The 14,686-nt window shown below is 47.7% G+C and overlaps 1 protein-coding gene across 2 annotated transcripts in view; it reads left to right on the top strand.

Moving 5' to 3' along the window:
- LOC126527703 (uncharacterized) overlaps nucleotides 1-14,686 on the top strand; it is a 58,507-nt gene that overhangs the window by 43,383 nt on the left and 438 nt on the right. The window contains exons 2-3 of one of the 2 annotated variants that reach the window (XM_055068893.2): nucleotides 4,153-4,305; nucleotides 10,239-10,379. In XM_055068893.2, coding sequence (XP_054924868.1) covers nucleotides 4,153-4,305; nucleotides 10,239-10,379 — 294 coding nt within the window. Of the gene's footprint in view, nucleotides 1-4,152; nucleotides 4,306-7,510; nucleotides 8,076-10,238; nucleotides 10,380-14,686 lie in introns of those variants that run through there. The other variant, XM_055068892.1, reaches the window with a different exon arrangement.

Here is a 14,686-nt window from a genome sequence, read left to right as displayed (position 1 = left end):
AGCTATAAGCTATTTGCTTTTTACACGCGTGTTCAGAGTTTTGCAACCGTTTGGAACCGCTCTGCGTTGGAAGAGAATCAGTGGAGGAGGGTAGCCGGGAAAGAGAGAATGGTGCTACCCTCAAACTTGTCTGTTGACGTTGCGCTACTGTAAAAAGCTTCGCGCGACTGCGGTTACGGCCCCGGTAAACCCGTTAATGCGTAAACGGTAAGAAGTTTACCCCCAAGCTAAAACTACATGTAATGTGAGTGACGACCTGCGAGATCGAAACGTTTAGCTCGCCTCAAGACGAGGACGAGAAGCAGACACGGTACAACACACGAATGTTGTATAGAACTAGTGCGCTCTACAGCGCTCGTATATGTTTCCTGTATACTTCTCGTCTCATTGTGCTTCTAAAAGCTTTCAACCACGTCATGCCCACGTGGCCAAGCAGCGACGTTAGTGATCCGCGGCTCGAACACATCCACGTCTACACGCTCGGGCAGGAAAGTAGGAGAGAGAGAGAGAGAGAGGGAACAAGGAAAGGCAGGGAGGTTAACCAGACTGAATCCAGTTTGCTACCCTACACGTGGGGAGGGGAATGGGGAGTGAGAGAGAGAGATAACATGTGTCTATACAGTGTGCCCTTGAATAGACTGGACGACAGGCCATTTACAGAAGCAAAGATCTTGGTAGCCTGGCTTCACAGTTCATTAGCCCAGAAAGCAGTTCGAGCGCTTCTTCACTACCTGAAGGCAATAGACTTGAGTGCCCGACTATAGACATCCTTCGCCTAACTTAGTGCATGTGAGGAAAGTAGGAAACACTCAAACTCCTCGTGGACGTGCCGAGAGGACGGTTCAACGAGGCGCCCGGCACTCTGTCTGCCACACCGAGTCTGCTGATTCGTGCAAAGGACTGAGGAAAATACCCCGATTAGAATAATTAGCGCGGGCGGAAAATGACGCATGCAAAGCAGCCGTTTCAGCAAGCACCAACGGACCGCAGCTCTCCGACTTGCGATGACTGCTGTTCGTAGAAGGGAAGGGTCGGAGGCGGACCGGCGTCTAAGTGGGTTGCGTCGACGGAAAAGTTAGAACTGGAGCGCGACCACGTCGGAATTAGCGAGCAATTAGCGAGCAAGTTGCCGCCCGAAACGATGAATAATGGAATTAATTCCACAAGGAAAGGTGCAATCGCGTAATGAATTAATCCGTTGGCGAAACGTGGAATGCTAGTGAATAAAGAAGCTACTGGAATTCAGGAACTGTGATTAACACTCGTTAGTAAGACGGTACACGGGTATATACACTGTAGATGACATTATGCATTAGAGCTGTACACTGGACACGTGCGAGAGTACCTCCTTCGAAAGAGTGTGATTCGCCCCACTATGAGTGTTATACAATGTTAAACTTGTGTGATTGGTATGAGCAAGGAACAACATTTCCTTTTAAGATTGTACAAAGAAAGAAAAATACAGACCTAAAGGAAATATACGTAAGTTGGAAAAATAAAATAGAATGGATGAATGTAAGAAGAGTACAACATGGAATCATTGCTATTTCTTACATAACAATGCAAGAATGCTAAAAGAGGAACAATAAAAACAACGCCGGAGTAAGCATGCGTATAGTAAGCAAAGTAAGGGCCCTCGTGTCTTAATTGAAGTAAGCTTGAAATACGATACTTAGTGGTCGTAGTAAAGTCCGTTCCCACAATCTATTTGGGAGTTTAATCACGAAAGGAGAACGAGATGGCTTCTCAGCATTATATGAGTGGAGACGGAAACTATATCGCAGATAGGCAATGGTGATTGACTCTGTAGCGGAAAGGTGATTGATTGATTGATTGATTGATTGATTGATTGATTGATTGATTGATTGATTGATTGATTGATTGATTGATTGATTGATTGATTGATTGATTGATTGATTGATTGATTGATTGATTGATTGATTGATTGATTGATCCAAACCGGTATGGGCTATGACAGACGCTGTAGTGGGAAATCCAATTTTTAACCGGTGTCTCGTTCTTTTGCATGTACCAGAGCTCTGTGCACAAGCATCTATGCATTCCGCGCTCATCAGAATGCGGAGAATGTGCCGTGGGGACAATTAATTTGATCTCTCTCTCTCTCTCTCTCTCTCTCTTCTGTGAGGTAACCGTTTTCAGCGGCGATATGCGGCCGTCCAAGTAGACGCTACCGCCATGGCTTTGCGGCGACGTCTCAGTTTTTTCGACGCAACAACAGGGAGCGGGAAAGGTAACAACCGGAAGGCTAATGCACGCGACCGTATAGAAGCTAAATGGGACCGGTGCTTCAGGATGTAAGAGCAGGGAGAACGTAACACGCCGGAACGTATCGACGAGGTTCTATACTGTATGACACAAATATCAGATTATAGCCGCCGATATTTTCAACGCACCGTGGGTGCCACCCTATACCGGATGTCAGGCCGGGGGCGAGTTCTGTGTCTTTCTTTAGTGAGTGCCAATGACGCCATATATCTATATTACTTCTGTATCAAAAATATTCAATTTTACGAGCTTTCTGCGACGCATCTGCTCGCATTTCAAACTCGTGACCTCGCACGGGGGACTGCTATCTGTCTACACTTTCTACAACTAGGCTAGTTTACTTCTAAATACCGTCGCAATTGGGTTTTCGAGCAGTTTATTCTACGAAAATCCAGCGTGTAGCACATAATCTAGAGGCATATAATAGTAACACAGAGGGCGCTATGGGAAGTGCTACGTCATCGAGGGCGGCAGAGGATGATGAGGATTGAAGACGCAAGGACATCCTTCAGGGATAGAACAGGTTTGCCTGGCGATACAGACGACATGCTTCGGCCAACTCTTGCAGTTGCCTTCACCCTGCGCAGATTTAAAAAAAAGAAATTGGTTGATGGTTGCTGCTGCTACTGATAATAACAAAACCTAAACGCTCCATCTTAGAAACGAGGAAGAAGAGCTATACCTCGCGAGGCACGCATTTTAACCTGCTGACTCGTGCGCGGAAAAGAACACGACGGCGTCGCTAAGGACAGGAACAGAGCAAGAACAAGAGAACGGTGAGCAGGCAACGCACCACAGTTTATTATTTCCGCTCGCCTCCTCCCCGGTTTTTTTTTTTCTTTATAGCGATGCTGTTAAGGGCTAGTTCCCCCAGGATCGTGTCCGTGTGTAGACTCAAAACAATTTGCTGTTAAGACTCACGCTGTGGTAGGGGGCTGCAGTTTAATTTTGACCGGCGGGGGATCTTTAACGCGAACGCAACGCATGGTGCACGGGATGTCCTTGCACTCCGCCCTCACCGGGAAAAGCCGTTGGGATCGAACCCGCTACCTCGAGCTCCGCAGCGTCACGTCTTAGAATGAGCGACGCATGAAGAGTCATGAGAATGAGAGACGCATGTGAGCTGGGCTAACCTGCTGACAGCGCTCATACCAGCACCAAGGACGGTAAGCAACACATACATAAGCGTCCCTCCGGTCGTATGTCTTCCTTTCGGTGCTTGTCCTAACGCGCTGTTACGAATACCGCCAGCAAGAAGAGCCGTTTTTCACCCGCCGTGGTTGCTCAGTGGCTATGGTGTTAGGCTGCTGAGCACGAGGTCGCGGGATCGAATCCCGGCCACGGCGGCCGCATTTCGATGGGAGCGAAATGCGAAAACACCCGTGTACTTAGATTTAGGTGCACGTTATAGAACCCCAGGTGGCCGAAATTTCCGGAGTCCTCCACTACGGCGTGCCTCATAATCAGAAAGTGGTTTTGGCACGTAAAACCCCATAATTTAAGAAGAGCCGTTGCCTGCTGTTTCCCACCTAGCGTCGTCGTAAAATATCTAGGTACCGTATACACCCGTGCATATCGGCACTGGAGATTTAACTACTCGATCTCGGGCGTACACCAACAGAATTGTTCGTTACGCCCTTTCAGTATCGCGCCGTCTAATGCGCCGCATGAAGCAAGCGGCGCTTTTTCTCTCCCTGTAGAATGCGTTGCTCATGAGCCTGCAATGTACGTACTAAGACATGCATTCTAATACTTTTTGCGTTGCGGGAAAGTTAGCCGGTATTTGCCCCAGCTCATGCAGGAGATTTCGGGCATAACGATGACAGTGAGCGGCATATACAACATATAATTTTGCTTTTGGCGCAGCCTTGCGAGGGAATGACCTCCCGTTCGCCATTCTCCTATCCGATGCGGCTGTGTCTCATTAGCCGATCGCTGACCACAGGCCATCCACGGGCAGCTCAGCGCGTTGTTTTGCCAAGGCTCGGTCATCTGGCAGTCTTTCACAGTGAATACCAGGTAGGCCATGGCCTCACTCTTTGTCGGGTTTGGGTGGTGCATACATCGTAAATAACACTCTGTTTGAGGGCCTGTAAGGTACGCCGTTCAAACGTTCCACGCGATGTTTTGTTGTTCGTGCGATGTATACAAGTGCAATAAAATGAGCTACTGGAATCCAGTCGGGACCGAGCAAGTTGTTTATTAAATTGATGCCATGGAAGCTTTAGTATGAGTTGGTCACTGTAAGGACGGCGTTCACGGACACACGCAAAAAGGTTTTGTATAAACGTAGACAAGCCTGTTTCTTGACATGCCGGATGATGTTCGCATAGAATTTCCTGTAACCGGAGTTTTAGAGCCACTCCAAGCGAATGTGCCTTAAACACATGCAAATATGTTTTCTTAGTTCATTAAGAATCAATAAGAACGTTGAATTAGTACTTGCAAGTTACAAAACTAGTAGTAAGCTTCGTTATTTAGGCGGGTAAACAACGAGAATTTCCACCTTGCGATTCAGAAAGAATAGTTTGCAAAAGGCAGGCGCTGCGAAGAACCATCAGATATACAGCGTAAGCTTATCGACACGTTAATAGTTTACTTGTATAGTTGGAGTTTCAGCCCGTTTGTCGCTATGAGCAATGTTTTTTCGTGATAAAAGGGTAGTTTAGGTGACCAGTGTTTAATAAATCGATTTTTTCTGATTACTCAAGCTCCTACATAGCTCGTTTTCTTCCTCTCCTTGCTGCACAAGTAGCAAGAATAGGCAGCTTCCACGGCGCCTTTTCCCGCAGAGAACCTTCGAAGGTAACAGAAGGCCGTACTTCATCAGAGTATACAGGTGAATGAAGCGACTGCCGGCGTCGAAAGCGATGTCATGACCGGCACGTTCAGAACATCACCTATTACATTAGGACCAGCATCTTTGGTCACAATATATATATATATATATATATATATAATAGAGAAAGAGAGAGACTTACTATACTCGTAGTTACTGTATAATGGCGTCCTAATACTATGAGTGCTGGACGAAGGGGATGTTGATTACAAGAACCTACGAACACAGTGATAGGACACATGAGGCAAGTCTCTTAGGTGTCCTTTTAGTGCGTTCGCCCATGTTTACTTTCATAATCATCCCCATGATTATCATCATCATCAGTCTATTTGTTGCCCGTTGCAAGACCAAGGTTCTTACGAGCTGTCTCCTATTACCCTTTTCTTGCGTCACTTGACTCTATCTATCTGTACATTTCCAAATTTTGCCACGCGACCCCCTCGTCACTTACAACAATCTCACCCAGCACTATACGTTAGTCAAGAGAATCATGCTGCTACCGCACGAAGCACTCAATAAAGCACAAGAAGTCACGTACAGGCGGCTTCAGACGGGCACCTACCCACGGCCGGCCTTCCTGTACAAAATCTTTCCGGACGCGCACCCCCACAATGCGTGTCGCTTTCGCAAAGATATCGCTAGCCTTGCTCACATGCTCTGGGGTTGCCCCCTTTCGCCGGGGGCCAGGACCACAAAGGAAGTGTGGGACCGAGCTCTACGCAGCTCGGACCTTGAAGCACAGCTCTGTGCTGTCCATCGGGCCCGCGATGCGGCGGAGGGGCATGGACTCTTTGTCCCGACGTGAGAGCGGCCCACTACGCTCTAATCGCGCGCACCGAAGGACCTCAAGAAAGTTATTCATCCACCCATCCATCCATCACGCCACCTGCTTACCACCAGGTCGTTAAAGTCGTTAAACACTATTACGAATGAACCAAGGCTGTGAAGGATGGTAGTTGGGACAGTGTGAACAAACCTCGTCTTACGTGCCAAACACCTGTTCTCACGATAAAAATGCACAGACCATCACCAGGCATGGCCAGGCTGTATGCACGCTAGATGCGCTCGTAACCAACGCATGTAGAACCAAGCAGCTACTAAGCATTCCTAGAGAACCCGAGAGCTGCAATTTGCATTCTACGTGAATCGTCTTTGGTCAAGGCGTTTCGTGTAGAAAAAGTAAGGCGTATGTAATTCTGCTCTAATGTGATTCCAGCCACCTGTTTGTGTGGCTCCGATCCATACGCTTGACAAATTCGATCGCAGGCAATCGCCGATGGGTTTCCAAGTCATGGAGTCGCGCCTGTGTCCCGAGCTTCAGTCTCCGTTCACTCGCACCAGGCTCGGTTCACGTGCATCGGGCTCGTCCTGCTGTCGCTAACGGTGGTGATCACAACAGCGATGCTCAAGCGCACCCGAAGTCATCGAGGGTTCTCACAGCGGCTACGTGAGAGCGCCAGCGCGGCCGAGCGCTCGACGCCTCGGTCAGCGCAGCTGCGCAACACTACCTCACGTGGCGGTTTGCCGCAGCGGCTACGTGGGAGCGCCAGCGCGGTCGTGCGCTCGACGCCTCGGCCCTCGCAACTGCGCAACACTACCTCACGTAGCGGTTTGCCGCAACGGCTACGTGGGAGCGCCAGCGTGGCCGAGCGCTCGACGCCTCGGTCAGCGCAGCTGCGCAACACTACCTCACGTGGCGGTTTGCCGCAGCGGCTACGTGGGTGCGCCAGCGCGGTCGTGCGCTCGACGCCTCGGCCCGCGCAACTGCGCAACACTACGTCACGTGGCGGGTTGCCGCAACGGCTACGTGGGAGCGCCAGCGCGGTCGTGCGCTCGACGCCTCGGCCCGCGCAACTGCGCAACACTACCTCACGTGGCGGTTTGCTGCAGCGGCTACGTGGGTGCGCCAGCGCGGTCGTGCGCTCGATGCCTCGGCCCGCGCAACTGCGCAACACTACCTCACGTAGCGGTTTGCCACTGCGGCTACGTGGGAGCGCCAGCGCGGTCGTGCGCTCGACGCCTCGGCCCGCGCAACTGCGCAACACTACGTCACGTGGCGGGTTGCCGCAGCGGCTACGTGGGAGCGCCAGCGCGGTCGTGCGCTCGATGCCTCGGCCCGCGCAACTGCGCAACACTACCTCACGTAGCGGTTTGCCACTGCGGCTACGTGGGAGCGCCAGCGCGGTCGTGCGCTCGACGCCTCGGCCCGCACAACTGCGCAACACTACGTCACGTGGCGGGTTGCCGCAGCGGCTACGTGGGAGCGCCAGCGCGGTCGTGCGCTCGATGCCTCGGCCCGCGCAACTGCGCAACACTATCTCACGTAGCGGTTTGCCACTGCGGCTACGTGGGAGCGCCAGCGCGGTCGTGCGCTCGACGCCTCGGCCCGCGCAACTGCGCAACACTACGTCACGTGGCGGGTTGCCGCAGCGGCTACGTGGGAGCGCCAGCGCGGTCGTGCGCTCGACGCCTCGGCCCGCGCAACTGCGCAACACTACGTCACGTGGCGGGTTGCCGCAGCGGCTACGTGGGAGCGCCAGCGCGGTCGTGCGCTCGATGCCTCGGCCCGCGCAACTGCGCAACACTACCTCACGTAGCGGTTTGCCGCAGCGGCTACGTGGGAGCGCCAGCGCGGTCGTGCGCTCGACGCCTCGGCCCGCGCAACTGCGCAACACTACGTCACGTGGCGGGTTGCCGCAGCGGCTACGTGGGAGCGCCAGCGCGGTCGTGCGCTCGATGCCTCGGCCCGCGCAACTGCGCAACACTACCTCACGTAGCGGTTTGCCACTGCGGCTACGTGGGAGCGCCAGCGCGGTCGTGCGCTCGACGCCTCGGCCCGCGCAACTGCGCAACACTACGTCACGTGGCGGGTTGCCGCAGCGGCTACGTGGGAGCGCCAGCGCGGCCGAGCGCTCGACGCCTCGGCCCGCGCAAGTGCGCAACACCGAAGGTGAGCGCATGTTTTGCGATCTCAAACTTTCCAATATATATCGTTACATCCAATGCATCCAACTTTCCAATATCGTTACATCGTTATCGTGGAACCAATAATGATGTCTTCGTATGGTGTTGAATAATAATTCGGCAGCACTGCAATGCCACCTAATGCCGAACCCTATGCGACAACTGAAGAATAACCAGACTGTCATAATCAAGATTGATTACACTCATTGCAGCCAGCTTTATTCAGAATATAACTTAGTGGCTGTATCACGTTGACTTTCGAGACTTGCCGAAGGCTCTGTCATACGACCAGTCCATGACAGCACAAAGAATAAATGCAATGATGGTGCAAAACCAAGCCTCCCTGATTGGCTCAAAGCCCGGAGATGACCAACTGTGACAACGTTGTGTAATTTGGCAGCACTCGAATTGGCACTTCCTAGCGTAGCAAAGCTCAAGAAGGAATGCTGCTTTTGCAGACAGGCAGTTCTGTCCTTTAGGTGCCTTTCTGTGTATATATATATATATATATATATATATATATATATATATATATATATATATATATATATATATATATATATATATTGTATGGGGATGCAGTAAGATCGGCCTGAGCCATAGCTTGCTCTGGCATGCGTAAGGGCATAAGTGAACAGAGTCAGTGCTGGTCCAGTCCTCGTGCGTGTCCAGTGTGTCCAGTGTGTCCAGTGCTTTCCTTGCATACGCGTCTGTATCGCTGAATTTTAATGCGTTGCTATTAGGAGTATCAATATGGAAAGAAGTGCATGTTTATGAATTGTGAGAAGCCAACCACGTGGTATAGGTAGAGAATGAATGAGAGAGCTCAGAAGAACGTGCACGCATATATAGTGCAACTGGAGCCGACTTCACAAAGCTTTTCGTTCTTAAGAGGAAGCTTTAGCTCGAGTGCTCCTATCTAAATACATGTAAAAGGAAAATTCGTTTTTCTCGGCAACCACTGCACCAAATTTGACGAGGTTTGTTGCATTTAAAAGACAAACTTAAAATCTAGTGACTGTTGGTTTCAAATTTTCGAGTTAGGTTGTCAATATTTTATTAAAAATTGCCAAAAATCGAAAATTTTCAAAAAACGAAACTATCAAGTTTGCAACGCTGTACCTCAACCACTAGAAATGATAATACGATTCTGTGAAGTGCATCTAATAGTACATCTAAAGCGAACAAAATTGATATGTTACACATTAATATAAAAAAATTTGATCATAGGGAAATACAACTTTTGCAAAACCGTTGTAACCAACGTAACAAATTCACGTAAGATCTAAAATGACATATTAAATTTGTCCGCTTTGAATGATCTAATGGATGCCGTTTATAGAACCGCGATATCAGTTCTTGATGCAGAGCTATGAATTTGTAAGCTTCGTGCTTCTATTTTTTTCAAACGGTCAAATACTTGAAAATCGGCTTAAGAAAATTCAAGCCCTAAATCGAAATTCCGCTTCCAACAGTCACTAGAATTTACCTTTCTCTTTCATATGCAACAAATTTCATCAAAATCCGTCCAGGGGTTATCTCATAAAAACGTTTTTGCGTTTTACATGTATTTGAATAGGCCGCGTCGGAGTTGGGCCCGAGCTAAAGCTTCCTCTTAAGTTCTGTTTGTCATTGGCTAATCGCCTTCGCTAATGATATGTCCCACATCACTATTGGTTGGCACGAACGCTTCTAGTGCAAGAACGTTTTTTGTGAATGCGGGCCCTGATGGCCTGCTCTGGATCACCGCCAATTGCACTTTCCTGTTCGAAGATGTAGGGCGTGTGTCGAGTGAGTTCCTGAACAAGCAGCTGGTAACGTGGTGAACGAAATTTAAATTATGGATCTGGGACCTCAAAGAGGTGCGATGAAATGCTGACGCATTTCTCTCGCATTGACCGCTAAATGTTCACTGAATTTGTTTTTTTTTTTCACAAGTATGCACCAACTCTCCCAGTCAGAAACTTAAAAGTTCAGAATGGCCAGTGTCCAAGCCCACGCACCAGTGACGGGTACCCTGTGTCTAGCAGAAACCAATCTTGAATATCGTGCTTTTTTTTTTTTGCTGACTGATTTTGCGATGCCGAAATCAGTCATGGTTCCATATTTCGGACATCACCAGTAATAGCATGCGCCTTCTCGAACGCAGGAGACGCTGGGCAGCGGCGACAACCCGTGCGAAAACCTGTACGAGCACGTGTGCTCGGGATGGCTGTTGTGGCTATCGGTGACGCTGCTCAAATGGCGCCTGGCAGAGCGCAGGATCTCGATGGCTCCCAACAAGGCAAGGGTGCGTACCCACACATTTATCCTTCTCCCCGATTCTCTCTCACAAGCTCGGTCTTCATGATAGAGATACAGAACTTTAGTTCGCCGTTACCACGCACCGATGCCGCATTTGCAAGTTGACGGGGCCAGTACTCGAGCGTAGTACGTTATCGAAGGGAGAAACTTTGAGTAAAAGCTCTGAAAGCCTTAAGACGCATACAACATGCGGCTGTAACTCAAATAAACACATACATTGTTTTTATGTTACAGAACCATTCATATTCATATTTCATATTTTCTCTTCTGGCACTTATAGAACGTTCAAGTCGAGGATGTTGTGTTTGCAGCCTCAGTGGTATGAAAGGGCGCATTCTCTGTACTGGATTTAGCGCGAACATACATTCCAAGCCTCTCTCTTTCGTGACCACGTACGTATGACCCTGTGTTATTCTCAGGAGAGCCATGTCGACATAAAGTAGGTTTTATTTCTGTTTATACCGATCAAATATGTATGAATTATATAAAGATGTCTTTCTTGTTATTATTTTTGTGATATATTTCCTAGTCTAATGGATTCTATACGGCAATTCGTACTGTTCAGTTGAATCAACTGCAGAGGTGGACACTGCTAGCGCAAAAAAAAACGCATTGTCCAGGAAGCTAATTGAAGAAATTCCATAATGAACTGTTAAAGTATTCAACGTGGGACACACGTTCCAAATGCAAAATTGAAGATGAGCAGTAGTGAAACCATGTCTACTTGGTATAAATTGTACAAATAGTATGATTTTCGACATCTCCTTCTACGTATTCTGCTAAAATAATCCATTCGCGTTCCAAGCAAAATCGTCCCAGACTCTTAGAGGGACTCTATTATGCCAGCCTATTCGGCAGCACACACGGATAAGGCCTTTGTTAACTGTAACACTTTGGATAAGAATCCTGGACTAAGTCCGTGGTGTGATTTCTGTAGCGCGATGCACTGATGAGCGGATAGAAAAATAACGAAGGGGTTAGCGAAAGAAGTACAAACACATGCGCTGTGCCTGTCTTTCTTTCGCTAGCCATTCGTTCTTTCTTTTTTTGCTTTTCTTGCCGCACGTCAGAGCTTCGCGCTGCAAGAACCACGCCACGAACTGTAACGTCAGCGTATTCGGTAGCAAACTCGGACATGGCGTTTATCCTGTGGCTTTGTGCTAAGACGCGAAACCACTATTTCCTAGCTTTGCTTTTTCAATTTCCACGCGTGCCGTAAAGTGAGCAATTAAAAAAGGTTATACCTAACTCCTCTTAACAATTTCTGGTCCAGTAGTGATAATCATAACGTTTTGCAACAAATTTCCGACATGGAAAAGAAATAGGAATACCAAGACTTGTCTCAGAAACCTGAGCGTCGGCATCTGAGATTACGAGACTTGTCAATTCTTGCCACATATAAATGTGGTTTTACCTGATGTTGCGCAATTGTACATGCGTCGCATCAAGTCCAGTTTATGCCTTCGCACAGTGTCACTAGAGCATGCTGCCTAAGCCATATAACTTCTGGTGGCACGAAATTCTCGTCAAGTATTTCGTGGCCACAATTTCCACCTTTTCAATTATGAATAAAGTAATTCAAAGAAACATGCGGGATCTCTAACCCCCTAATTTTTTGGCAATTAACGGGAGAAGCTTTTGATATGATTCCAAAATGTGCACTAAGAATGTGTGGGTTTTTTTTTGCTAGTCTTTTCTTATTGAGATGCACGAAATATAAATTTCTCACTTCATAGATAAATTTTGCACCAGACAGGGCTAAGTACCCACCAGGCAACTGTTACCTCTCATGCAGGTAATATCCAGGTTTTGTAGAAGTTTACCAGAAAAGAATGAGCAGCGCTCTCTCGCAGGCGATCTTTAACAAATGCAATTAAAACAGTATAGAGAATGGGTATCTTTTTACCTAGAGATAATATTTGTAAAATCGAGTTGAACGCATTAACTTCCAGATGACTGGCGCAATGCAATAGTAATTCCTGTTTTCAAAGGTGGCGATCGCATTCAAGTAGACAATTGCCATCCGTTATTAATGACGTCAGTATGCGGCAAGCTTTCGGAGCATATTATAGCAAACCGTGTTTTCGGCTTTTTTCTTAATCTAACCAGTGACTTTGTCCAGACCAGCACGGATTTAGGAACTGCCTTTCTACGGTGACACAATTATTAGGAACACTTCGTGAGTTCCACTTGAACGTAGACAGACACCTGCAAACAGATGCAATAAGTGTTGATTTTAGAAATGTATTTGACACGGTTTCTAAATGCAAATTGCTTTTTAATCTCTAGGAATAAGTAAAGGACTAAGTAAACAACTATTAAAATGGCTAAAGGCTTATTTATCTATGTGCAAGCAGGCAGTAACAATAGGCAGTTGTTCTTCTAGCCCATTCAGCTGCATTTATAACAAACGATATCAATGTGTGAGTGCCATTGCAACGTGTGCATAACGTAACTCCTAGGTATTTGAAACAATTTGCATTCTCTAAAAGATGATCTCTGATATTGTACCCAAAGGAAAGTTGGCGCTTGCTTTTGTTAATATGCGTAAATGTTGCTTTACTATAGTTTATTTCCATGTCTCATTTCGCACACCGCCCATCCAGAGCCTGTAAACGTCCGTTCAGTTTAATCTGGCCATCTTCACATGCTATTGGGGCAACAATCATCGACAAAAAGCTTCATTTGTACAGGTGCTTCAACTAGGGAAGAAATATCCTTAACATACAGAAAGAACAGTATTGACCTCAAAACGGATCCATAGGAAACCCCCGCATCAGGCGCATCAAAAGCTGTCCTCTCTAAAGAAAAGGCGAAATTATGCGGCACGAGAGTTGATGTTAGCAGCCTGTAGCATTTTTGTTCGCGCGGTCTTGGAGCATGCTTGTGTGGCGTCGACTCCGCATCGAAAAGTTCGGAAGGCTAAAATAGAAAGAATGGCAGCCCGTTTTATATGCTTCAAATAACGACGCAGAAATTCTGCTTTACGGCCATGTTATAATTATGTAAGCTAGACTCACTGGATAACCACAGACGTATGCATAAGCTAAAGTTTTCTTTTTAAGATTAGAAAGGACACACAAGGGTAAATAAGGAGTTGTATTTGGCAACCTCCAAGAAGAAGCCGTGCTCGTACAAACTGCAGCAGAGCTAATCAGCTCTGGTGCAGAATCGCAGGGCACCCCTCTGAAACCTTGCGTTGCTTTTGGACCCCGTCAGTGAATCACTCAGTCAACCCTGTCCCTCATCATCATCGTAATAATCATAATCCGCCTACATTTATTGTCTACAGCGAGATGAAGGCCTCTCCCAGCAGTAACCAATCACCATTGTCTTGAGCTCGCTGATTTCAAGTTGTTACTTAAAATTTTCCAGAGTCGTCGCACCACATAGTTCTCTACCGTCATTGTCTGCGTTTCCTTCCCTTGGCATCCATTTTCTAACTTCACAGACCACCGGTTACCTGCCCTACGCATTAAATGGCTTGTCCAGCTTCATTTTAATGCGTTCTCATTCTTATTGTAGTTCACACGCTTCTGGGGGATTTGTATCCATGTTTATAACCGTTTCACCGCCTACCTGGGTCGCTGGTTATTTCGTGGTCGTATGGTTAGCGCATCGGGCTACGGCGCTGAGATAACACGGTTCGAAACCGACCATCGGAGCAACTTTGGTCACTGAGTATGTGCCGATATGTACAGTCGAGTTCAAAAGTTTAAGGACCAGAGTTGCCGCTAAATTTCATTTCTCTTCGCAGCCTAGACTTAGAAGGGATGAAATCAAGTGTACTGCCCACGTGCGCCTGCTTGACTAACACCATGCTTTTATACAAGTTCACGTTACAGGCCTGTGCTGAAGAATTTTTTTTTTTGCATATACCGCGGTCTCTAGACTTTTGCAAAATGCAAAGTTGCATTCGTCTACGAAGAAACTAGCTGCCGCCAAAGCTGCACTAGCGTAAACCCTCGTTGCCGCCTATCGGCAGCGGCGGAAAGCAGCCGCTCCGGGATGATTGTCGTGGGTTCCCTGATTCTCTGGAACACACGGCAACCCTAACGAGACAGCTACGACACAGTTCAACCACTAGGCTGTTGAGCCTCAATTTGTGTAAAATACAGGACATCGCGACCAAAACAAAGTGCGTCACTTATACTGGAAGCCCAAAAAGAAGTGCACAAATAATGCGTAATTTGACGTAATCTTATCTCCACAAGTTGTACTTGTAATGTATGAAGCATGTGCAGTTATTCAGTAGAAATCGTCGTAGGTTTCAAGCAACAGCGGTGTGGAACG

Source organism: Dermacentor andersoni, chromosome 9, assembly GCF_023375885.2.
Source record: "Dermacentor andersoni chromosome 9, qqDerAnde1_hic_scaffold, whole genome shotgun sequence".
Classification (NCBI taxonomy): Eukaryota; Metazoa; Arthropoda; class Arachnida; order Ixodida; family Ixodidae; genus Dermacentor; species Dermacentor andersoni.
The sequence above is the reverse complement of the archived record's forward strand: the minus strand, read 5'-3'. Positions and strand labels throughout refer to the sequence as shown.